The 27,030-nt window shown below is 40.0% G+C and overlaps 1 protein-coding gene across 2 annotated transcripts in view; it reads right to left on the minus strand.

The window, feature by feature from the left end:
* CERS4 (ceramide synthase 4) overlaps positions 1-27,030 on the minus strand; it is a 48,923-nt gene that overhangs the window by 13,727 nt on the left and 8,166 nt on the right. Inside the window, exons 2-4 of one of the 2 annotated variants that reach the window (XM_085308498.1) lie at positions 23,062-23,116; positions 11,648-11,821; positions 1,314-1,431 (exon numbers count right to left, since the gene is read on the minus strand). In XM_085308498.1, coding sequence (XP_085164624.1) covers positions 1,314-1,431; positions 11,648-11,821; positions 23,062-23,081 — 312 coding nt within the window. In that variant the 5' untranslated portion in view covers positions 23,082-23,116. The remainder of the gene's footprint in view (positions 1-1,313; positions 1,432-11,647; positions 11,822-23,061; positions 23,117-27,030) is intronic. The other variant, XM_085308499.1, reaches the window with a different exon arrangement.

The following is a 27,030-nucleotide window of genomic DNA, read 5'->3' on the forward strand; positions in this document are numbered from 1 at the left end:
ACATCAGAAGTCTCATCATCCGCTCTGATATCACAGATTCTCTGGGACCAAAGTACACGCTTCTGTTCATTCAGTGCCACATGGGTTTGGAAAAAGCTGTCCTCTGTGTGCACAGCCTACTTACAAGCTAGGCCTTGACTTAGATATCCGCAATGGGAGTAGTTTTACTGAGAAATTTGCAGATGTCTCAGAGACAAGCAGTAGGAAAGTCATGGACCATCTTACTGGCAAGTATTCATGAGAACATTCTTTCCCACTGCTGCAGAAAAAACTTGCTGTGCAAGCCAGATGAATGCCTGTATTTTTATTTTAGCTTCTATTCCTGACCTGTTATATTGCTTTGAATCTGAGACTTCTAGGGCTCCCATCACAGTAAGAATCATGCCGCAACAGCCTTGTCAATGCGGTAATGTTTTTGCAGAAGGATTGCCCACTGGGAACAGAACCCTAATCCACCTGCTTATAGGACTTGGTAATGGTAAATAGCCACTGCTTCAAAGCCAAGAAAGCCTGCAAAAAGCAGCTGGAAGGGAATCTGATTCCCATCCCTACCACAGGAGTTGCATCCAGGGACCTCACAGACAAGGTTAAATGCTAATACAGCCTCACACTTCACAGTCCTGCCAATGCTTTTTCTCTCAGCTGCAGCCATTAGATCCTGGATTCTCCTGCCAAGATCTTCCAGATCACTCTTTTTATCTCCCACAGGAAAACTACCCACCATTTGTGACCACAGTTTTCTGATGCTCTGCACTGTGTATGTGATGATGGCCAAGACTTYAGCTGGCTTCCTGAAAGGCCAGTCTCAAACTCATGGATTTCACCAYGAAACAGAGTGACCCATCTGAGAACTAGGATTATCAAGCAATCCATGTCTGGTAACTGTAAGGACTGGCAACGTGAGAATCTATTTAAGTGATTTCATGTGCCAGTGATACTGTAGTTTCCTAATACAGGAAATGAATCCATGTACAATGCAAACACAAAAGGAACTAGGATCTGTTAGAATTATTTCCTTAAGGAGAGCAGTTCCTGGTCCCTAAAAGCTTGAGGTATATCTTTTTTTTAATGCAACATATAGAAAGCTGCTACTCCTACACATTCAAAAACAGAACTGATGTTTGATGGCATTTGCAGAATGACTTCTGCAGCTGGCTTGTGTCAGGCAGTCAGTGCTGTAGTGGTTTCTGCTGCTTTGCTGAGCTTCCAAATACAAGTGGTGTTACCAAACTTCAGGATTCCAAATGTGATTTTTTTTTGGCTAAAGATATGAGGACTAAATCTAGAGGGAAGCAGAGGAATAAAGGACTTGCCTCTTTTGGGTTCTTGCAGCGCATACTGTAGAATGCTTCCAGCATGGGGTTGGGCTGAGCTTTTGGTCTCAACTTGTCTCTCACACCCAGTTTGCCACTGAGGGGCAGGGCTATGGTTCTGTAAGAGAAACAGAAAAGGTTCAGCCAAGAAAAGAATATACAGAGTAGTGATTTCTCCTAGCTGTTTTGCAGCACTGTAGAACACGGGGGTGTCATACAGAGCAGCTTCCTCTCACAATTTTAAGTCTAAGCACAAGTATCATGTCAAACAGATGAGGCAGACAGAGAAACTATGAAAAAGAATTTGCAGCACAAACAGTGGAAATTATAGTCTACTGTGTTGGAGACTGTGCTGTAATACACAAATTTGAATAACATTAGCAAATGCTACTATCCTGCTTTGTTAACTTCCAAATCCACTGTGCTTGAGTGTCCAGGATTATGGCATGAAGCCAAGGCTGGCAAAGAAGCAGACCTGCCACTGGTCTCTGGCTTGCTTGCAACTTATGTGGAGTACAAGATTGATGATAAGGCCTAAATGTTGTTCATTGCTTCATGCAGAACACTGAATATAATGGCACCCACTTGAATTAAGGACTGGGCTCAGAATCAAGGTGGAGGCTCTAATGGATATGTGGGTTTAATGCTGAAAAAATATCCTCTTGAAGCAAGAGGTCACTTGGTCTTTATTGGAAGATCTTTTCCCAGTTTTTCATAATGCAAGTCAAACACTGGTTGCATTGTAAGAACATAGCAACTAGAAAGCTAATTACAAGAAATGGGTAGTTATGCTAGCTGTACATTTTCAGTAATKCATACTGAAACAATGAAATATCTGCATACAATGAAAAATATCTGCATGTAATTAAAAATATGTGCATATACAGAAAAAAATTACCAAAAGGTAACAAACCTAGGCATAGAATTTCTGTGCTCAACAATTCAACTTCTCCACCGCAAAGATTTTTCTCTTCCTTGGCTGTAGGAAACACCCTCATTAACAGTGTAAAGTGAAGCATTGCACAGGCATTCCACAAACAGGAAACTCAGCAAATCAAAATTTCAAAAAAGGCCCAAATTATCTCCCTGCTCCCTGTCTTTACGGAGAATTAGTTGTTCTTTATTAATCACTACCTTTTACATGCCACCAGTGGTATGCAATTATCTTATTAGCAAAAAAGAGCAGGGTGCCTGCCCAGAAGCATTTTTTTCAGCATTGTTGCAACATCGAAATCTCAAGACAACTTATCTCTGCATTTTTAAATAGAAACTCTTTGCTCAAAGTGCTAACAGCTCCCCTGAACAGTTATTGGGTTAGCAACTATAATCAGTATTGAGGACAGTTACAAGCTGATGATCACCATGCAAAGGTAGCAAGTGCAGAGATCCAAGCTTCCTTGGATCCAGTTACCCCTAAAAGATTCAGACATTGAACAATATCTCTTTTTTTTCCATTGGAGCAAAAACATTGTGGAAGCTACTTCATTAAGTAGGTGTCTTAAGCTAATTTATTTAAAAATACCATGTGATACATTTATKACTGTGATTATATGGTGTGGGTATTTGTGGTCCTCATGACAGAGTATGTCCCATCAAGCCATACAATCTGCCTTCCATAGGCTCATGTGTTTATGGACAACCCTAGATCAAGCAACCTTTCAGAAGGGAGTTTTGGAAATTTTCTTTTCAAGAACCTGTTCCTTAATTTAATTTACAGGAATCAAAAGAAATTTTACCAACAGAGCACCTACCTAAGGAATGTTGTAATTGCTATTATACTATGACACAAAACATAGAGTGGTTGCATGTTTTACTCACTCATGTAACAGCTGATTTCTACCTTTCTTYTGCACAGCCAGCTCCAGAGCCTATATACCAGTTCTGTTTCCGCTCTTCTGGGAAATTCCTCTGGCATGACTGGCTACCAGAACATTCAAAGACACCTTTGAATGTTGAGAAAGATATGTTTCTAGCATGAAAGAGGGGTTCAGGTCACTGTGCTTACTGGCTATTTTCCAAGTACAAAAAAACCACACAGGTATCCCAAAAGCTAAGTGTAAGCTCTGATTAGTTTCAGTGAAACTGAGCAGCAGCGTCCTGACATTGCTGCAACCTGCAGACTGCTGTAGGGCAGAGGAATGTAGGCTATCATTAGAGTTTTTGTTTTTTAACTTTGATTGCTCTTGAGAAATATTACAATTATATTTTATGATTTCTTTAATATCAAAGGGGTTAATAGTAGTACTAGACCAGCTGGTCCTGTGCCAAGAACAACATAGTATTTCAAAGATAACCACAAGTACACAGAAATTGAGAAAACATTTGTCTTAAGCTCTGCACTAGGTCTTGGTTCTTACATTGGGTAATTCTTTGAAGTGGGCCTTCTTTTTTTTTAAAGCTAAGTCATTTAACAAAAGCTCATCTGAAGATGAAGATGTAATCAGTTTCTGTTGTTCAAGAAGAGCTTTACTCCAGCTTCTTATTCCTCTGATTTGGAAACTGTCTGGCCTGAAATTTGCCAGACACATTAGAGGGAAGGAGAATATCCCTGCCAGGTGTCAGGACAGCATTCCAACAAACTTTTTAGTGGAAACCTGTTTAAATTATCCTGACTGATTTCTTAATTTTGTTTAATGCTTCTTTTCTTTCTTTTCTATAGCAGAAGCAAGCCAACTGCAGTTGATGAAAACAGAGTATAATTAACCAGTTATAAACACTTTGTTGATGATGTTTTGAATTTAACTGTGAATTATGGGAACAATCCTACTTTTATGAAAATCGTTAGGAAATCAAGTTCTGAAATTCTTCCTCAGGGAGGTCTGTACATGTTGGCTGTATGCTCTGACTCATTCTTCAGCTGAATCTTTTTCCAAGCACAACCCTAAGAGAATGATGCTTGCACTGATTTCAGCATCACAGATTCACCATTTTAATTGCAAGGATAGTCTTATCACAGCAGCTCATCAGCTCTGACAAAGATGTGAGAAGAAAGCCCAAGCACTAAGTTGTGTAACTTCCACATCTAGATAAGGAAAGAGTCAGTGAGCTGATTCTCATCCCAAGTCTCTTTCTCTTCATTAATGAACAAGTGAAGATAGCTTCTCTCACTTAAATCTTTACATGGGAAAGTTCACACCAAGGCATTTTTTTTCAGTAATCACCAAAGAACAAATTGTCATGCACAAAATCTGATGAAATTAAAACTAAATGGATTAATTATGAAGCGTCGTTAAGTCTATACTCCCCACATTGCAAGAATACTCCTCCTGTAGAGGCCTCCAGAGCTGGTATATTAGAAATAATTTAACTTTTTTTTTCTTCCACTCCTCCATTCACTTTTGGAATTTGAACAAAAGTAAATTAATACATTAGGAATTAAGATGAAAGCACCACTCAAAAATAGAGAAAAAGGTGATAGCATCAACTGTCCCATTTGTAGACCAATGGTGAGAGCACTTCTCCAGGATGTGCAGTTTGGTGCAGTTCTGTCTTATACCTCAGAAGATACAAGTCCACAATTGCCAATGGAATATCTTGACCATGGAGGAAGGTGTTTTGGAACATATGTTGTAAATATCTCAGGTTTATACTGTTCCACTTGATGGAAAATACTTAAACATCAATTGAGCCAGAGAAATGTGGAAATTCTCAAGTATCTTTCAACTACTTTATCAAACAAATCCACTGTCATTTCATTTAAATAATTAATCTGTAACAGGTTTTAGAATAACAAATTTGTATAAAAGCATCTATGGATAGGAAACAAAGTTAAACTGATTCACTGTTGTGTACCTGTTAAGAACATACTTCATTTGTGAATATGACCATGTTTATGATCTCTTCATTCATTCCCTATACTTTAACACTCTGTAAAATGATGTGTAGGTCCTGAGCCTTCAGACACCAAAATTTGGCCTAAATGGCTATAGAGCTTGAGCAGCCTGTCCTTAACTTCCACTATTGCACAACAGGATAGAGACSATTTTTTTGCTGTATTGTGCATTGTCAAGGAGGCTCCCTTTCTCAAATGCAAACTGGATGCCAAATTCCCCTCCTCTCCCTTTGAGGCTTTGTTGCAAAGCAAGCATCTTGCAAAGGATGAGAAAGCCAACTATTTCAGCGCTCTCTGCAGCATTATGGCCAAAGCTGATGTCAGGTCACAAATGCAGAACAATTTATTGTGCCATCTATGTAGTTCACCCTCTTTGCTGATCCTCACTGGTCCTTGAGGCATTGACACTCATCTGACAACCTTCAACCCTCACAGCAGGCATGAAAAGTGCATGTTGCTGCATATGGGCTCCATGGGGATATAAGTCTCTAAGAATGTCTATGGGAAGAGGGAATAACCCAAGAACTATTCTCAGACTCTACATGTTTGGCAGACATGGGAATAAACAACAACACAGTTCAGTGCACGGACAAAGGGTTATCTGTGACCTCTGTAGATGGTCTTTGAGACAGAACACAATTCCAGTGGCCATGTTATAATGAAAAACCCCTCCAGCTGTCCTTAGTGGGTTCAGTGCCACTAGGTCACACAGGGAAACTGCAGAGAGAGTCACCTGTTCTTGGCACACCTGGTATCCACTCTGTGGGTGAAAAGAGTACAAGGAACTACGCTATCACTGTTACTGTTTCCTAGTAAAATGCATGGAAGTTTTGCTCAGATTTGTGCATTTAGCTTTGGAATCAAATAGACTCAAATCACAAGACCATAGAAAATGTATATGGTGGTCCAAAGTCTATAGCTTTCAGGGAACTTTTTTCTACATTTCTTGCATCTATTTTTAACAATAATCAATATATAGGGCTGGAACTACACCATAACACTATTATTAAATGGACCCCCCACACACACACATATCTGTTAAATTACACAAACTGCAACTACTGCTAGGATGAGACAGGCAGCAGCTGAACGAGTTACTGTGCCTCTAAGCATGAATGCATGTTTAAATGAGACATTAGTCAAATAGTCCTTTGCTGCAGCATTTACCCTGACTCCTGCACAATCCACTGGATAAATTATTAAGCTTTTATTCTCTTAACATCAGTGTAACCTTTTCCTATACAGAGACTGAAATCAATCAGTATCTTAAGATCAGTATCCAAGATTAGCGAGAAGGAAGACAGAAACTGCTTTTTACCTTCACGACAGACAGTTTTGTATTGTTTTTCCCTCTCACTTGTTTCATTCATACTGCCAAGCACTGTTAACAGCAGCAATAACAAATACCCATTGTCTCCAGCAGAAGCCAGGAGGTTCTGACAAACGAGTCCGAATCAACTGGATTGGATTCAGATGAAGAATGAGACTCAAACACACTACACCACTTATTTAAGAGCTCAGTAATGTGCACTGAAAATCAAGGGTACTAAGTAGCAATTCTGACTGGACTTGGCTGTATCCCTCAAATGCCCACAGGCTGGTTCTGAGTGCAAGTGGAAATCCAAGGATATGGACTGTACAAATCTCTGTTGCTTTATACTCCAATACAAAGATGACATAAACTCATCCTTATTCTACCTGAATGCTTCCTGGTAGCCTACTTAAGAAATTGTGTCAGTTTGGTCTTGGCTCTTTTATTCTCTTCTCAAGGTAAAAAATTTGTGCAGGGAAGTGCTTTCCATAAGGTTTTATTCTAAATATAAAACCTACTTTGTTGTAGTAAAAAAGTCAACAGCTTGCTTTGCATCTGAAGTGAGGTACGGGGATGTTTGTAAAGGGCCATGTTTCCTCTGAATATTCACACCACAATCTTCAAGTAAGTTCCTCCATAAAATATAGTATCTCCATAAAACACACCTATCCTTACTGTAGGCATATTTAGACTCAGGTTGTTAATTCTGAAAAAGCTGGATGTCTCCTGAAGCCAAAATTGCTGGAATCCGAAAGCTACCTTAGAAGCTAATCTTTCACTGAAAACTAAAAGTTTCCAGACAGTATGGCTGAATACTTGAAAAGATGACTCAGGAGCCCAGAAGTTCAGAAATCACAATTATAGGACTCCAAGTTCCCTCTCTGGGGCTCAGTGTGGATTTCTAATCATGAGGGGAGTAGCAAATCTGACCTAACTACTGTTCTAGATTTCTTTATGCTCTATTTTCTGCTGTCCAGTGCTGATGGAACATGACTTTATGATCAAATTAGTTTTAAAAATGAAACACATGGCTTTCTATAACCAGCAATTTTCAAAAGCTACTTTGCTGTGCTTTCATGACAAGATTTGAAAGGAAACCTCTACAGCAGTGGGGCTCCTGCTTTATCCAGGTAAACCACTGCAGACAACAACTATGAGAGTGTCAGTCCTGACAGAAATCAATCCCCTTTTCTGAAAGGTCTCAAATCCAGTGTGTAGTATTTAACTGGCAGTTTGCCAATCACTGGAAAGTGTGTACAGCTCTGGCAAGATGGATTAAAACTAAATCAAATGGTTATGAATTAGGCAATCTGTGCCTGTAACATCATCTTTCCTTTTGTTATCTTCACTTCTCAGTTTATACAACACTAGAGGTTTTCTCCTGTGCCACAAGACTGCAGTGAAGATATATGCATCTTCAAAAAGATGCACAAATCATTGTTCACTTCAACATAAAGACTCAAAAAGAAAGAAAAAAGAAAAAAAATACAGGGAAATGGTAAAGCAGAGAATAAAGTGGGAGCCCACAGCAGTAGCTTGAAAGAAAATGTGAAGGAGACCTGAGCTAAATATTGCACATGCCTAGCAACGGTTGCATTCACAAACTTCTTGAAAAACAACTCAATTCTTCACACCTACTGCCTTCCGTGACATCAAACAGAGCCCAAACCCTACATTCTAATTAAGCTGAGTGATGAATACACAYCACCTAGCACTTACTCTGGATCCTCAAGGTAAAGCAGCAGGAAGGTCGCTTCTGAGAATTTCTCTGATTTTAAATAGGAGGGCATTGGTCAAACAGCATCCATCTGTGGGCTACTGCCTCCTACCCACCAGCGCTGAAACGGACTCTGGGCCCACACTCATGGGTGAGGAACAGARTGAGCCTAAAGGAAAATCCAGGCAAGGGGAACTTGGCATCTTGTTTTCCCTCCTGCAGCTTCCGGTAAGTTATTCAAACTTGTGGTCTAGCTGAGTCTTAARGACGCCACCTTCTGAGACAGTTTTCCTAATGTCCAACCTGAATCTTCCAAGTTGCAGTTTGTGCCCTTCACTCTTTGTTATACTACCTGACACTACAAAGAAGAGTTTTGCTCCAAATTCTTTGTGATTGCCCTTCATATAGCTATAGGCCAACTGCTCTTTAGCCCCTTCTTTACTAGAGTAGGCAAACTCAGCTCCCTCCACCTCTCCTCATAAAACGTGCTCTAGGTTCYGACCACCTTGTAGCCCTTCACTGGAACCTCTCCAGTTTCTCCCCTTCCTCCTTCTTTAATTGGGAACCCAAAACTGGCTACWGTACCCCACATATGGTCTCACTGGTGCCGAGTAAAGGGGGTAATAACCACCAACTTGCTGGCCAGATTTCTTCTAATGTAGCCCAAGATGAATTTTGACTTACTTGCAATGAAAATGTCTCCTGGCTGATATTTAACATGGGTGTCTTGGAAAATCTCAGCTGCATGTAGTTATTTTATAAATAAAAACCTCTCCTAGTACAATTAGGAAACTATTTGAATTCAGATTCATAGACCTTTCTTTTCAACTCCCAAACATCCAAAAATCACAAGTCAATTCCAAAATCAGCAGTATTAAAATGTATGTACATTCTGCTTATCAAATTTCTGCTTCATTAGCTTTAAAGCACTGCAGTTTCCATATTTGCCAGGCAAGAAGCACTTTGCAATAAAATCTATGATTTCTTCTTAAACACAGAATTCCAAGAAATGAACATTATAGAACCAAAAGAAGCTGCAGCCACGCTTTCAGATAAATGTAAGGGAGAAGTTCTGTTAAAGTATACTGGTGTTTAAAATCAGTCTCTACCCTATGGATGTTGAACATGTCTCACTGTCACAGGCAGTCTGAAAATATCAGAGGAAGAGGAGAGTCTCCCCTCTTTTTCAGGACAGAATTACCTACCAGTCTCAGCGCCCTGCCTCAATAGTGTGACATAAAAAAAGTACGAGTGCTACAGTGATAATGGACTTTCTGCTCTTCATCACTGAAAACACCCTGTTTTCCCACCTTCCTCAGAGCAAACWGGCTCACAGAGAAGTTGCTTCAGAGGCGTGAGTTGTTTCTTTTCCCTCAGGGCTGCACCTACGACCTCCTCAATTCTCACAGGCCGCACCCAGCTATTGCATGTCCTCATGTCCTCTTCCATCAGCTACCACTTAATTTACAGAATAACTAAATATTAAAAAGATGCAGCTATCTATCTCAGWATTTCTAAGCTCAGTGTTGAGAAGCTAGCAGGTGCCAAGGAGAGAAAAAAGATGCTGGAGGAAGCAGGATCCTTCTCAGGTTTAATGTCCAAAATAAGAAGGTGACACTATTAAACACTGTCAACATAGCAGCCAATGCATTTGCTGAATCAGGGTTTGCAGAAACTGCGCTGGGCTTCTCCTGCATTGCCTCTTAGTATTTTCTTGGAGTTCAGACAAGGATAAATGACACTTACACATTACAATTTCTGAAATTCTAGAACAGATATCACCAGGAACACGGAATACATCTAGAGGGAGAAGAGAAAGAGGGAGAAGAGAAAATAGCCTTGTACCAGATGCACAGCTGAAAGTAATAGGTGAGGGTAGAACTTGCCAGAGACCAAGCTAAAGCCATCAAAACTAAACTAGTGGCCCAGTTACATTCTCTGAAACCATAATTATTCTGACCCACAGACCAGATGTACAAAGCTATAAAGTCAAGCTCATCTGCAGGGAGAATGCTAAATAACATACACATCATCTCAATTTGCAGTTCTCAAAACTTTGTGCAAATGACTTTAGACATTGTTAGTCCCCTGTCAATATAAGAAAATGGAGAAGCAGAGGACTTGATTCACACCTCCCATTCATAAAGGGAAGAATGTGAAACAGTAAGGACTAGGAATGGGAAAATTTCATGCTGAAATAAATGCCTGCAGAGAGTTCAGACAAACAAGAAGCCACCTCAGAACACTGGTTTGCAAATTGCATGGGGAAGATAGTGAAAGGATTACAGATTTCCTGGATCTGTAAAATAGGCTTGAGATATCTTTTCTTAAGGATGTGACAAAAAGCTTCTATTTGATGAAGTTAATGATCAAAATAGCTTTAAAACAAATGAGTAGGTCGAGGCCTGTGGAAACTCTCCCAGTTGAGGGAGTGCTTGCATGGGAAAGATAAGATTCTTCTCACCTGGTCATCCTAAAGTACACGGAAAACATATTTAGGCTGGCTAGAAGCACTGTGGCAGGAGGAAGGTAATGAAAACGGACAGTCCTAGTCAATGCTGAGTTAACATCAGGGTTAATCTCTATCTTCAAACTACAGTGTATTGAAGACATTGATGGACAGTGCTTACCTACTGAGGAATTGCATCCAGCCATTCTTGCAGATCACTGAGGAAGAAATGTGAGTCATTTGTGCTTTAACAGTTACTTACAGCATTTGGTTCCCACATCAATGTAAATAATTGAGACACTTGTGTTCCCACAAGAGTGCAGGATAAAATTCATAGAATTTTTTTATAGCCAATTTATAGAATGCACATTAAACATTAAACAAAGAAGTGATCTGCATTCCAAGCTGTAACATCACAAAATTATTCTCTATGTAATCATTCATGCATTTGTTTTTAATAACAACTCAAATTCTTGCCAGTGCTCTTATGTAACAACAATTGCGCAGCAGAGCTCAGAATCATTTCAACTTTTAGAAACTTTTCCAAATTTTCCTTATACCACAGGGACTCTGGAGATGAAAGATGTTCCTAGCCAACAGAGAGGTCTGTTTCTATTTTCTTGTGCAACTACTTTTCAAAAAGAATAAATTWAAAAAAATATTTTTCTTCTCTTTTTTCTGAGGTTAAAAACTGCTGTAAGCTTTTGCTAAACTATCTCAAAAGAACACTTCATCAGACAGCCATCAGGAATAGTCAGTTTTCAACCCAGTGAAGACCATTTTAAAGAATTTTCAAAATCATTACAAAAGAGTTATTCTGCAGTCTTGGTAATGGCTGATACTCYGATAATTTTCAGTTATCCATGGGCAAATTATGTTGTATGGAGACCACATTAGCTATGGCTAAACTGCTTCTAGAAACAGCTCCAATTCAGCATCTGTAGAGATACCTCTGTGAAACTCAGAGCCAATGAACCCTAAGGGATTTCTAGCTAAAATCCCCAAATACTACTAAATAACTTACCTTTCAAAGAAACATCGAATGACAACCAGGATTAAGGCAAAAGGGATGCTGAGCAGGAGATCATGAGGCTGAGGGTAATGGATATCTTCCGACTCTTTCATGTCTTCCCAGGTGATTCCTGGGGGGAGCCAGTATTCATGCTGCCATAGCCATTCATTCAGGGAGCGTGCCATCCTGGAAGAAAGGTGACTAGAATAAGCTGAGGATATTCTAGCACACAGCAAACCTGTTAGCAGAAGCCAGTGAAGTAAAGGAAGGATTACACCCTAGCTGATGTTGCATTCAGCTAYGAAAGCATGGGAGGTGTGGAATGCATCAGTGCTGAAGGAACAGATAACCTACTCAAAGATTTTTATCAGGTGCTCAGTGACTGCGGATTCCTGGCACAAAACCAGAAAAGGCTGAAATGGAGCTAAGTGTCTTCAGAACTCAACAGAACAGGACTTTATTTCTCAGCAAGATATACCAGAAAGTTTTGAGTTTAATACTGCAGCTTCTTCTCAGGTTCACAGATTCCTTTCCACAGCAAGGGCAGCCCGGTTTGGTGAAGATGCGGCAAGTCTGCTGCTGCACTGACTATCAGCTCTCCTTTTATATGTACATATCCTTAGTTTTTACYCTCTGATCTTTTGTATTTATTTGTTTCTATTTACACATTGCAATTCCATGGTGTGCATCTGAGTATATATGCATTATAATTGATTTTCTTCTGAGACTTGCCCTTAAAAAAAAAWAGATCTATATTCTGCTTTAAATGATTAAGGGAAGCACTTCTAGATAAGAATGTTTGTGCAAAGTAGTAAACCGAATTTTCTATTTCTTCTTTATCTCCAAGCTTGACTCTGATTTTGCCAAGAACATTCACAACCAATTCTTTATGGTGAAAACGCTGATTATTTTTATATATTYATATTTATACTTATATTTATATACATACACACTTGTGTATTACCAAATATGTGTATTTGATACAAAGCAGAGGCAAAGTTCCTGGCATTTTAGGATAAGCATGCAGAAAAATGTCTTCCTATTTTCTCCAAAGGAAAGAGAAAACATCTTACTCAAACTGTGTTATTCTCCTTCTTGAGAACAGACAAAAAAAGTGTTCAAAATAATCTCTATGCAGTTGTTCTAGAAAGCTGTTATTCATGCTCCAAGGAATCAGACAGCCTTTAAGTGGAGTCACTTCCTGTGTCTCTCCAAAAATTTACACTCAGTGAAATTCTTATCAGTTGGGCAGAAAAAAACTTGGTGCCTAACATAGAATCATAGAATCAGTAAGGTTGGAAGGGACCTCTGGGGATCATCTAGTCCAACCACCATGCTCAKCAGGGTCACCTAAACTATGTTAGACAGCCTTGCATCCACATAACCCAGGAACCCTGAAAGACAATCCTGCTCTAGCTCCCAGTGGAATGACAGTCTCTTCCTGTTCTCCTACCACATTAGCAGAATGGGAGCATCCTGTCTTTGATGCACGATAACTATCGTGGCAAATCTGAGGTCACTGCTTTCATTCAGCATYGCATGTAGAAGACCCACAAACCGGGAGCCTCATGTTCTGCAGATCTGCACCCAAGAGAAGTGAMAGGAAGATTAACATCTGTTCCTGCTGTTAGCACCCAACTTCACTAGCACTGAGAATGAGATTTATATCTTTTGCCAGCTTTCAGTGTGACGATAATCACAATATTATCTTTCTGGTGCAGCTTCTGGGATTCTAGAAACTTCTGTTTTGCTCCCACTTCCAGGCTGTTCTCCATTCTCCACTTCAGCTCGCTCTCCTTCCAGTGCAATGTCTGGACAAAACCCATGGAACATAAAATTTAGATAAACTTCATCTTTGGCTCTTCAAAATCTGTTTTAAAAGCCTGAGAATCACGATGCAAGAGATTTTAAGTTACCTGCCAAATCTCTTGAATCTCTACAACTCTCTGGGGCCTAGAGCACAACCTAAATTCCTCCATGAAAGGCGTTTTAAGGTTGGAACATCTGCTATCCATTATCTGCATCCCTTTCCTCCAGCAGGGCTGTAGGCTCTTTCAGCACTAGTTTCCTTTCTGTCTTGCCTTTGGTAACTCAGGAAAGGCACCTGAAACTAGAATCATAGGTGGGGAGAAAAAATCCAGAAGCCAAGTCAATTGGAGAAATGGAGGAGCTGATATGGGACTTGCTGTGCATTAAAAACAGAGATGGGCAGATCAGAATCTATCAGCCCATTGCTCCTACTAGGCAAGTACAGAATCCTGAGCAAGTCATACAGATCCACCTTGAGCTGGCATGGGATCAAGCAGCGGTGTTTCCATTTCTTCCTATAGCAYCCAGAACAATTAAGTCCTTATCTGCATGTGGAGGAAAGTAATGAGTAATTATTCWTTCTGAGGTTACAGAAATCTTTTTATCTTGACCTTTCAAATCACTATTTCATATCTTTGAGAAGCTATTTAAAGTACATATACCTACATGCTAGAGATTTTTTTTCAGACTACTCATTAGCCGGTAGAGTTGTATTTGGGTTACACAGACGTAAACCCACRGAACATGCTGGCTACCATGCTGAACGTCAGAGCCTTTGAGAACCAAGTTTTCAGGGAGTTTCYGAAATCTCTTTAGACTGTGGGAACACAGCTTTCTGCACAAAAGCCTAGTTACAGACCAGAAAATGAGTATGCAGAAGCTATATGAAGAAGATATGTAGAAGTACAGACAGATTAGCAACCAYGAGTATAGGCACAGCCTGCAATGAAGTCAGCATATGTCACTGTCAAGTGTCAGGATAATGTTCCAAAAAAAGCTCGTGCACTTCAGAGAGGTACTAGACAGCAACTCAAAAAGTCAGACAAGCTAAGCAAGGTGTCTGAATTATAAAGAGCTTTACAAGGCAAGATACCATCCTCAGAAGACCTTCTAARCATTCTACTAAAAATTTCAGTTCCAGTCAGGAAAAGTGATTGTTCTTCCTCTTGGAGAAGATCAAGAGTCGTAAGACTAGCCTAAGACCTATGGACCATGGGGACATGAAGAATACTAAAGCTAGGAAGTGTGGAGTGAGCAAGGGCTTAGAGGTCTTGTATTTTGAGCTGTCATTGACAACAGTTCCTGGGAAACGCCCTCCCATGTCCCTAAAACACTGACTGAAATGTTGTATGACCTTTGGCTGCTCATTCAGGTGCTCCTGCAGGACTGTATTCTCGGGGAAACTGGTTACTGCCTGTGACTTTTATCTTCAAGTGGCCTTCCTTAAATCAGAGACCAACTGGAAGAGAAGGYGATCACATTGTCTGTTCTTTTATGCTAATCATGAATTAGTCTTTGTCTCCTGTGTAACGAAGTCTGAAGAACAAGAGTTAGCACTTAGTCTTAAACACAGCCGGCTGGACGTGTGGTGGTAGAATGGTCACAGCCCTTGCACTACGAACAGCAAATAGCAGGTCTAGTATTTGTCTCCTCTTGTCCTAACAGTCACGGAGTTGTTAGCCTATGAATGTAGTGGCCTGGCTGTCGATATCTGAAGATCTGCACTTCCTGAAGGGATCTGGTTGGTCACCAAGAAAGTCTGGGTCTTGTAGCTGCAATTGCTGCGTGCCTGCTTCAGGACAATATATCTCATACTCCTACACTATACTGGGATGGAGCAGAAAGCCCGAGTCATATTCTGGAAATGGTATGTAGGTTTGACACCATTTTATAGTCTGATCTAGGAACAGCTTCAGTTTGCTAGCTAAAAAGGACATCAAGAATACTTTAGAGAACTTCCTTTGATTTATTTAATACCTTAAAAAAAGGTACCAAGATGTATTACAGATGTCTCAATGTTTTTGCACCAATTACTCATACTGGAAAATTGTTCCCAAACCTTACCCTCTGGCGGGTATAAATTAACTACATGCAAGAACTTTAATGCCATTTATTGTTGTATTAACATGGGGTTTCAGCTTACAAGCTTTCTTACCATTTATAGATTGATACTTTTCTCTCAGCCTTCCTTTGTCTAGGCTAAACAAGCCAAATACTTCTAATCCTCTCTTATAACTAACTAGAAGAACCAGGGAAACAGAAAACCTTTCTTTGCACATTCCTTTGTTTATGACAAGCCTGTGAACAGGATTTCAGAGAGGAGWGTCTGGTAGTTACATCCCCATTTTGTAATACAAATTTCTGTTATTAGTCCCCAAACACACAGCTCTGCACTTTGTACTATTAAATGYCACCTCATTTCTACTACTCTGGCTACAAAGGCCTTCCAGTTCTTGATTGTACCATAGAGACGATATTGTCTACAGAAGAATTACGCAAGTTTATGTATGGACAATACCACAGGTACAAACATCCCCAAAGGGGCTCTGGGCCAGCCTGTTTAGGTCTGCCAAGTCTTATTAGCTTAAATGTAGCATCATGCTAACAACGCTGGTGCCAGAACTAGCACAGGTATTCTTATACTAGACTTCCTGGTACAGCCAGTTCTCCCAGGACTTTAATTAGCCACCACCACCACATTAGTGCCACAGGGGAAATTACTAGTTAATGYAGAAGGACACCACCATACAGATGCAATTATATTGCTTTTAGATCCAAGTTGCTTTATTGTTTGTTTGGGGCTATGGCTGAAATAAATAAAACTAAAAAGGCCCTCTTAAATCTTGATACGCTAGACAGCAAAATGGAGAGTTTCTGCCAGGCTTTCTGAGAGCCATCTGGGGTCTAGAAACWGTGTCCTATGCATATTTATACAGGTTCTCTGTTTTTTCAGATTGAAAGAGCTGCTGTATTCCAATCCTCCTCTTCCATGCTTCCTGAATTTGGCTYATCCCACATTTTATGCAYTGGAAACTTTAATTAATTTAAGAAATCARTCATTCAAYTGTATGGGTAAATTCCCTCCTGAYAGCTCTTCTAGCATGCTCCTTACCTACCTTACACTTCTCATAATCCTCATATCTTCCACCTCAACTAAAACCACTTGTTATAGCACCACAAGGGAAGATACAAGTTTAAACACGAAATTTACCACACTTCTCTTACCAGAAATAAGTCATTTTATCAAACAAAGCTTACAGACTAGTATGATATAGGCTACCTTTTGTAAACTCATATTTAATCTTTCTATATCAGTCTTCAGGTTCCCCTTCTCCCTACTCCATTTTTTTTTCTTAAAATTTTGTATAAAATGACAATACTGAGATTATAGTTGCTGGGACCATTTTTCCTTCTAGCATATATCAAGCATTGTTAGTAAAGATTTTGTAATACATATAGATTAAAATCTTGGCTCCAAAATGCTTAATTACATGTATCATTTGTTTTGGCATGCTGAGATGGAGATTAGCTAGTTCCAGTCTTCCGCTTGATGGGAATACATTAATCTTTTCAAATTTCACCTAAGCTTGGATGTGGTCATTTCCATTTCCTTACCTCTGTAAACTCTCTTGGGGTTGCRCCTATTTTCTGATATCCCCTTTTCCATCGCAATACTCTCCTTTGCCTGAAATTCTGCTCTCTTCCTGTCCCTTTGTCAGTTCTTCCACCATTAAAGCCTCCTGCCCATCAATGGGATTTAACTATAGACAGACAGTGCCCAAGGGGCTCAGCTGAAATTTAGCATTTAAGAAAAGTGCCTAAGAATGTCTTCCCATGGCAAACAAATCCAAATCTTTCCTTATAGCTCCAGTCTTTGAACCATCCGTTAACCTGCATGCTCCTGGCATGCCTTGTCCTCATTCTCTTAGTCTAAATAACTTTCTTACAAAAAMCACCACTTTCTACACCTTAATTTCTTGGAACTTCTTTTGGAGTTTACTACYAGCTATTTGGGAGTTTGCTCCCAAATAGCTGCTACAATCTGCAAACAAAACTTCAGCAAACAAACTTGCTTATCTAGATCTCCAATGAATAATACTCTTTTCTTCCTCACCCAGCACAGATTACTTATAAACCTCCATACCTTGTGCTCCACTTGCCAGCTTCTTGGGATATTAGGCTCCTGTGACTGCTGAGTGTTTGGCTCTGAAGTAGACTGCCAGGTCTGACTGACAGCATGCATTTCATGCTGATGTCAGGCATCTACGTCAGAATGCAAATTGTATAGCTCTTCTAACTCCAAACATTCCTTGCTGATGTACTAATTCTCTCAATTCTTCTTCTTTACAGCTCCAGTGGAAAAAAAAATCTCTTTCAGCACCTTGACTGGCCTTCTTCCCCATTTCCTAGTCTCCAGAGTAAAAGAAAATGCTGCCACAGAGTGAAATCCAAGTCATGGGGCTACAGCCTCTTTTACATACAGACCTGGGAACAAATCCCATCTTTGATATCWCAGGTGCTGACAGCACCCAAAATTTCACAGAATCATATAATGTTTTATGTAGGAAGGGGCCTCTGGAGTCTTTGGTCCAAGCCTCTCCTCAAAACAGGTCCAGTTAGAGCAGGTTGCTCCATGCCATGTCTAATCAAGCTCTGAATATTTTCAAGCACAGAGATTCCACAGCCTCTCTGGGTCCCTTATCCAATGTTCAACTACCATCAGGGTATTTTTTTCCTTATGTATAGTCAGAATTTTGCATGTTCCAGCTTGTGTCAATTGYATCTCAGCCTATCTCCGTGCATCTCYGAGAAGAGTTTGACTCTGTTTTCTTCGTACTCTCCCATTAGGTAGCTGCAGACAGCAATCAGACCCCTTCCCTTTGCCTTCTCTTCTTCAGGCTGAACAAACCAAGTTCCTTCAGCCTCTTGTGCTCCAGTCTCCAACCATCTTGATGGCCTCTGCCAGAGTCGTTCTAGTAGGTCAGTGACTTTCTTGAACTGTAAAGCTGCCACGTTACCTTCTTGACTCATGATCAGCTTGCTGACCATCAGAACACTCAGGTCTTTTTCTGCAAAGCTGCTTTTTATCCAGTTTACGCCCAGCCTGTCCTTTTGCATGGGGTTATTCCATCCTAGGGGACAGAATTTATCATTTGCCTTGCTGAACTTCATGAGGTTCCTGTCAGTCCCTTTCTCTAGCTCAATGAAGTTCCTCTGAAAAGCAAGCCCTGTCCTATCAACTGCTCCCTCCAGACTGGTATCATCCAAGAATTTACTGAGAATGTACTCATCCTATCAACCAGATCATTAAGACATAAAACAATCTTGGCCCCGCTATCAATCCCTTATGCATGCTATTAGTAACTAGCCACCAGTAACAACTTGTACCATTGACCACARTCCTTTGAGCTAAGAAGTCCAGCCAATTTTCCACTCATTTTACTGTCTATTTATTCAGTCTGTATCTTAGCAATGACTAATTACTATGGGAGACCTCGTCAAAAGCCTTCCCAAAGTAAGACTTACAACATTCACTGCTGTACTTGTCCATGCAAGTGGACAAGTGGAAGTGGATCATCTTGAATATAACACAAAATAAAAAGGCACTTATCTATCATTCCAGACAAACCGAATTTGTCTTCATGAAGCTGAGAGACATCCTATATTACAACCCAGCACACCTAAAAGATGAGAGCATGACTTTTTGCACAGTTTCCATTCTGCTCCCTTGTGCAGGAAACACACAGGCTTTAATTACTTTGCACCAGCTGCCTTTGATCTTAGTATCAACAGTTCCATCAGTCTGTGGGTTTTTGTTCCCACAGACTCACCAGGCTCCAAAGCTTAGAGAAAACTGAAATTTAATTACTCTAAAATTAGRTTTTTTAATGATACTCATACCTCTAAAACTATTAAGTGCTTTTATTATTTTCCCTTCATTTCAAAAAGACAAAATGTAAAACCTTATCTGAGAATATGTACATTCCCAATACCATAGAAGTAAAATAAATTAAAAACATTGTCTGAACAAGAAACACAAACCGATACAAAGGTTTCCCCTTCTCCAAAATTAAAAGTGTAACGTTTCTCTTTTTATAATTATTACTGCTTAATTAGTAATGCAATCTATCATACGAGGATGCTATAAAAAATCTGATTTGAATATGAACTGTTAATTCTTAATTAGCATAGAACACTTAAAAGCACTCTAACATGGATAGTGCATAAATCAAAAAGTAAAACTCTAAGTTCTTCCAACAGCAACTGTCCTTCTTTGTTCTTTTTTGGGATAGTATCTAATGTCAGGGAAGCCTGTCCATAACTGTGYTTTAGGCATTATATAAACAAATCACCATTGGCCAGTGTATTATTTGTTATGATACCTATTGCTGAAACCAGACTGTGCTATTTATCTAGCAGTTTTGGTATCACATGACAGTTTCTCAGTTTGACTTAGAATGGGACCATTTTAATGAGCAGTCTGGTAGAATGGAGACAGAGTATTTGCTTCTAACTACTTAGCATGAGTGGTCTTCTCTGCCTCTGTTATTAACACCGAGTCCCTCCTTAAGCTGTAGATTCTGCCTCCTGCTCTGCTAATCAGGAGTCCTTGTGTTACACCGCAGATGTAAGCCATCGGACTGTGACAGATGATTCAACCACATTTATTCCACGCTGGGCCAATCTCTCCGCATTAAACACATWAATTTATCTTCACTGTAGCCACCTGTCCTGCCCTGCCTGAGCTGAGACAATCACACCTGTATCAGTTACAGGGAGTGAATAAGGCAACCTGGAGCACGAGCCAGAATGTCACTCATAGGCATTTGGATCTCACTGCAYAAAGTTAACATCTTTGGCTCTCGCAGTACAGCCCTGATACATGCTGGCTGAGCTCAGCGTTTATTTTTAAAACACAGATAGTAGATTTCAATCGCAAGCTGTTTTAATTACTAAGGCAAAATAACATTACCAAAAAAAATCACATCAAATTCAGGAATTCTGGCTTTATGTTTTTACTTTAGCATCATCTCTAAACACAAAAACTCCTCTGATCTTTTATTTGAAAACATTAAACACAACCTCTGACATAACATCCTCCAATTCCCCCAGAAGAAAGATATCTTCCACATGTACATGAAGAAAGACAACTTCCCAACTGTTTTGGGGAAACAGTTCCCAAAAAATTCTGAGAGTACCCCAGTGGGTAATAATTCTGCTTATTACAGAAAAAATAACCAGAGTAGACCTCACAGTTTCCCTCTTTCAAGATTTTTTTTTTTGACTTATATATTTTGATTCAGAGCATCGGCACTTGTTACGTTGGAAGGCATATGCCATCCCTGTGTCTTTGGCCATCTGCGCGACAACCTCACAAAGCAAAGTATGGAAAGAACATCTTGATTTTCTAAACTGACTTTTAAAACAAAGAAACTAGTCATCAAAAACAATTGCCATAAAAGTTGAATCAATCTTGAATTTAACCGAATTACTACATTTAGACTTCTTAGAATATATTTTCTATTCATTCAGATGATAGCTACTCTTGAATTAAGTAAAGCAAGAGTATATTGGAAAAAGGAGTGGAGAATATGCACTGGATTCTCAACATGGCTATGCTGTTAATTGAATATGTAATTATGGACAAATCATGCCGAGGTCTATTCCTCAGGATACAGGAACACACCACATCAATTACCGCCAAAATAAAAAATAAAACAGCCATCAGTGCATTTTCAAAACTGGTAAAACAATGACATTTAATTTCTCTTTACTTAGGAAGAACTTGTGATGAAATGCCAGTGGAATTAAAACCTTTGATAYAGACATACTAAAGGTTACTACAGGCATCTTTTTCAGGCCCACAGTAAAATGAAAGCCKTTGTTGCACAGAGAAGGGAAGTCAAACACATGGAAGATGGAGTTGCAACATACTGCAGCAACCTGGGGAAAAGAGCCTACAGCCAAAGCGCCTGTGTGAAAGACCAAGACCACCATTGAGTCACATCGCGGGTATATATATTTGAGAAGAGGATCAGGGATAATAGCTCTGTCTTCTTCCTCTGACAGCAAGGGTGTAACTGGTGGAGAGCACGGCATTGCACAGCTTAGTCCTTTATGGCAGCTTTGCAACAGATACTAGTTTTGGTTGAGCAATAGCTCCTGGAACCGAGCTCCCCAAATGATAAAACAACAAGCCCCTTTAAAGATCCTGAAATAGTGGTACAGCTACAGAACCATTACTGTGCATGTCAGGGCTCTACGTCCCGCTGGGCAAGGATGCAGGGCCCCAGCTCTTGGTAGAGTTTCCTAGGTGCCTCTGTATCAGATATACTCTAGATCTAGAGCCTGTATGAGCTGGAGCCTAACACAATCTGTAGTGTACAGCGTTACAATGAAAATATTGTCATAAATTCTAAACCTCTGACGTATTCCACTGCAGATGTTTCTGCAATGTTCAGTTACTCTATTAATATTAACTAAAATCAGGATAGCTCAGTTTACTAGTAGGAAGTAATTGCAAGATTTTTGCTTTTTAAAAAGTAGTCTATTTTTAAGTAAGGTTTGGTTTCAGATTAAGTCTCCTAGCTTTCCCTTCCTATTCAGGAGAACGTATAGGTTTTCTCCTACAGGGAAGAAATTTGGAATGGACATTAAAGATACAAGCAGGAGACAACACACAGAGTACAACAACCATTCCCACAGTGGGAATCCCATTACACTTTTCTTATCCACAGGCTTTATCCTCACTGATAAAACAGAGTCAACCCCATACTGTTTACACTAGGATTTTAGCGTGTACTAGTTATGTCATACCAATGCTAGAATGCTTCCAAAGAAGCCAAATTAAAAAAGGAAAAAAGTGATCGTCCAGATAGTCGCTGTGAGTTACAGACTCAATTTTCTGCATTTCAGAAAACAAGCACACATAAGTTAGAGACCACAGAACAGAAAAACAAAATGAACTATTAGTTTTGGCTTTTGGATGTTAGCCCTTTGAGCTTTTATAATCTTCATTCTTCTAAGTTTGCTTTCACCCAAACAAAGCCAAAGACTGAAGCAGAGATGAACACAGCAGGAAAGGAAACAGGCACATTTCCTTTAAGATTATATCATGGGTGGAGAGACCTCCCCGCTATCCTTAAAACAAAACTGGTGTTCTTTCCAGAGCAAAAATATCCCCCCCTCCAGTCACAGGTTCATGATAGTTAAAGCCAGTGTAAACCAACACTGCTATCAAATAGGTCCAGGCCTCCATTTGTTCCTAACCTGCTCATTCCCACATCAGTGTCACTACCTTCCTCTATTCCACACAAGCATATGTGACGCCTCACAGTGAACAAGGCCGAGAAAAAGATCTGGGTTAAAACTAAATCATTTGTGTACGCTGAACTGATTTTCCCTCACAACAGTTCCCTAATGCAAATTACTACCCGGCTTCAAAAACGTTTGAGCTGGCTCAAGGAAAAGGACGATACAAAACCAGAACCAGTGGCTTGGGGCAGGGCAAAGGTGCGACTTTTTCTCTGCAGGAATGCCAGCTCAGACTGATCAAACTGCAGCATTGCAAAAAGCATCTCTGCTGTGTTCCAAATGCTGCAACTGCAACATCATACCTGAAAATATCCAGATTCATGTCATGAAGTCTCTATCGACCCCTGCAAAAGGAATCTGGAAAAAAAGAAAAACACAATTTAAGCCTAAATATTTTATATACAAAGCACAAAACAAATTTTGATTTTATCCATTCAACTAACTCGCAGGGATCCTCAGCATAACATCACAAACATCATAAACATCATAAAACCCCCTATACCTGTATTTCTCTTACGAGTGAGTAACAACCATGTAAAACTTTCTCTTACTCATCTTTGACTAGAAAAAAAATATGTATGATTACATTCTCTCTCTGTTTTACTCTCCCACAGAAAAACAAAACAAAAAAACAAAAAACAAACAAACCCCCCCCCCCCCCGGATCTCAATTAAGATCTTAAGATTCCCTGAGAGATTTTTGGTTTTAAATCACTTCCGAAATCTTGACAAATCACTATAATATAGAAACATAGCAATTCAGCTGCTAAAGAACAGGTGTTAAATCACTCAATCTGCTGTAAGCATTGGTCACAAAAGAAACTCTTTTGTATTAGCTCTGTGTGCAGCACTCTCCAGAATAAGACCACTGATTACAACTACCTTGAAAGAAAATGAAGCAAAACTATGGGCTTGCTTACCACTTACAGCTGGCTAAACAATCAGTTATTACTATCCTTACTCACAATTAGGAACAACTATTTTGCAGCTTGATTTTTTTTTGTATAAAGCCTGTATATGCTGCTTCCTAGAAGCAAAGAATGTAAAAATGAAAGCTCTACAAAATCTTTCAGTTCCTTTCCTAGCCTGTGGAGTATTGCTCTCTGTTGTACATATTTTAGAACAGAAAAGGAATTTGTCTAAAGCTATGAGCCACAAAGCAAATTTGTCCCCAAAATCTCTGCAGGGGAGAGTTCAGAATATTGTAAGAGCTGATGTTGCAATACACAATTAAAATTCAGAAAACAGTACTAATTTCCCATTTGAAACCAGAAGTTTGACAATACATTGCTGATACTTCATTTTTACAAGGGCTTTTCAACACTAAGCTTTTACAAGAAGGTGTATTCCTGATTGCTTAAAAGCTTTCTGCACTCAGCTTTCCCAGACTTCAGTAAATTCTCAGAAACAAAATGAAACAGCACGAACAGCTGACAAAGCAGAATCACGTTGGTACATTCTAACTTGACCATATCCAGGTTCAGGAAGAACTAGAAAAGTGAGAAAATGTTAAAAAGAAACTTTCTCTAGACCTATTTCTGCTAGAAAAGTCAACATTAGAAACTTAAAATTTTAAATCTTTGCTGTTGTCTGCGTAAGTCAGCCATGCAGCCTTAAGGCTTCAGATTTCAGAAGGATCAGTGTCCTCAAGTGGATGTGGGAGCTAAGAGTAGACAGCTTAATCACCTCCAAGTACTTCCCTTCATCTCTAGTTCTTGCAGGATTAGGACCTCCAGAGCAACAGTCTAAGAACAAGGGGAAAGGGCACCAATCCAGAGGAGACATTTTTATTTTGATTAGAGCTGAAATATAGCATTAGCTCCCCAAGCACAGACTGTGGAGTTTGCAGCAGCAATCAAAACTTTGCCACTTTCGAACAGAGAGGTTGAGTTCATCTGAATTAGTTGTGTGACAGACTGTGGAAATAAACCCAGTTTCTGCAGATTTTTTTTAATAGGTGGAATAAAATGGAATGACAAAGCAGTATCTGTTTTTCATAGCCTGTATTTGCTCTTCTTCTTGCCTGGAAGCAGCTATCAAACTGAGAAACCTCTTCTCTCAGCTTTATCTCCTTACTATCATTCTAACACATGAGAAGGGAATTACATTAGGAAAATTTGTATTTTATATGAATTTCATCAACCTGTAATAGCTAATAAAAGGTATTCCTCACTCAATAGCACTGATTCTAGGCATAGGTAGCAAAAAAGGGAAGGGAAGGGAAGGGAAGGGAAGGGAAGGGAAGGGAAGGGAAGGGAAGGGAAGGGAAGGGAAGGGAAGGAAAATGAAAAAAGAAATTCTGGCTTAATGTCAGATGTACTGTTCTATTTTGCCAGCTTCTTTGTTGCACTGAAGCACAAGCACCTCACAGTGTCTGCTATCTTCCAGCATACAGCCTTGGGTCAACAATATAAAAGCTTTTTCCTTTTTTTAAAAACARAATGGGGAAAAGCTCCTCTATGTTTGTACGTGTCTGGAAGTCTCCTGAATATCTTCCTAAACTTGAGCTTGTTGACAGATAAATCACTAGCACATTTTTGCATCTTACAGCAGTCCCTGGAGAGACTAGCTCCTTGAGAAATCAGAATTCACCATGTTTGTACTCTTAAATATCTTACATCTGACTTTTGCAAAACTTATCTAATAAAACTTCCCATTCAACTTGCAAAACAATGAAGTTTTATCTTTGTGTCACAGGTGGAGATAAATAAGGGAATATTTTTGAATCTTGCTAGCAAAAAAAAATTAGATGCCTAAATTTATATTAGGCATCATCTTTTATCCTGGAAACATTCACCTCATGCTCTGATATCTAACATTAATCTTATTCAACTGTCAATCAAGGACAAAACAAGAGTGCCTCTAGCCCATACCATACAAGTCCCTAACAGTTCTGCTTCCTATAAAGCCCGGTGTGCCTCATTCCAGAAGTGAAATTCCTGATCCAGCATTTTTTTTTGCTGTCTTGCAACTTTGAACTAAGCTGAACTTTTTTGGCCTTATGACACTTGAGTTTCAACCATCACACCTTTTTTTTTTTTTTTTTTTTTTTAAGCTCAAAATTGCAAACATATTCTTTAAGCCTCATGGCTAGCTTTCAGCCTCCTTGCCAGCTTTGCCATCCTTTTCTCTAGAAACACTTTTCATTGCCAGTAAGAAAATCTTTCCTGAATTATATCATTCTTACACGCAAAGAGTTAAGAATGAAATACCAAAGGACCTAAACTAACAGCTACCAACAGGAAGGCAGAATGGTTTCTCAAAAAATATCACTGTGATTGTCTATTCTGAGCTTCTCCACCACAAAAACAGTTCAATATAGCCCTTTATTTCTGTATTGATTTCATAATATCTGGCTGTGCTCTACTAGAAGCATGGAAACTCCTTTTATGAGAGAACTGCTTCCTCCAGATTAGCGCAGTCAACAAAAGAGGCCATGTAGCACCTACTCCATCCAGCAAAGTGTACCTAAGTGCATGGAGACAGGTCCTCTGAACTCTTCCCAGAAATCTTATCTCTGCTGGGATTGGCATGAGGAGTTGGTCAACAAAATCTCTTTTTTTGCTGCGCCTTCTGCAGATGTAGCAAGAATCTGTCCTTCAGCAACACTCACATCATTAAGGCAATTTCCCTAGCCACAACGGCCATATAGTCACTCTTCAAAAATAAAGCGAAATTTCTGACCTAATGCAAGGACTTCAGCAGCTGCAGTCCTAGACTTGGCCCTAAAATTCCCATCCCTTCAAAAGCCTATCCTGTTGAAATACGCTTATCTTTTGAGAAATCCTCTTCAGAGCTTTGAAGAACATAGTCCAAGCATTTTGGGCAGGAAAAARCAAAGACATATCTGTTCTCCCTCCGCAACAGAGAGCAGATCACAGGAAGGACAGATATTATAATAATTCAGAACGCCTCTGGGCAACTCGGTGCTGACAGGCCCAGGTCTTCAAGAGGGTTTCTGAGGCCTCACACGAGATTTGGATTCGGAGAGATGCCAACTGTAAGAATACAACAGCACCGACCAAAACACCGGCTCTCCCCAAAGTCTACCCGTGGTCTCAGGCAGAGACGCAGTTACGCCAGCACTGGGCGGCCTTTCCTCTGGAAACCACTCCGAAACACCTACACCAAGGCGCAGGCATCACCCAGCCTGCGCTGGGGACAGCGAGGTCCTGCCCCGGGCGCCCCGCGGGCTGGCCAGACCCTTCCTCCAGCCTCCCGCCTGCCCTGGCCCCAGCCCCTCGCCCTTGCCCCCCACCCCGCGCTGCTGCC

This window comes from Rhea americana, unplaced genomic scaffold, assembly GCF_003343005.1.
Source record: "Rhea americana isolate MKP2758 unplaced genomic scaffold, rheAme1 scaffold_278, whole genome shotgun sequence".
In the NCBI taxonomy this organism is placed as follows: Eukaryota; Metazoa; Chordata; class Aves; order Rheiformes; family Rheidae; genus Rhea; species Rhea americana.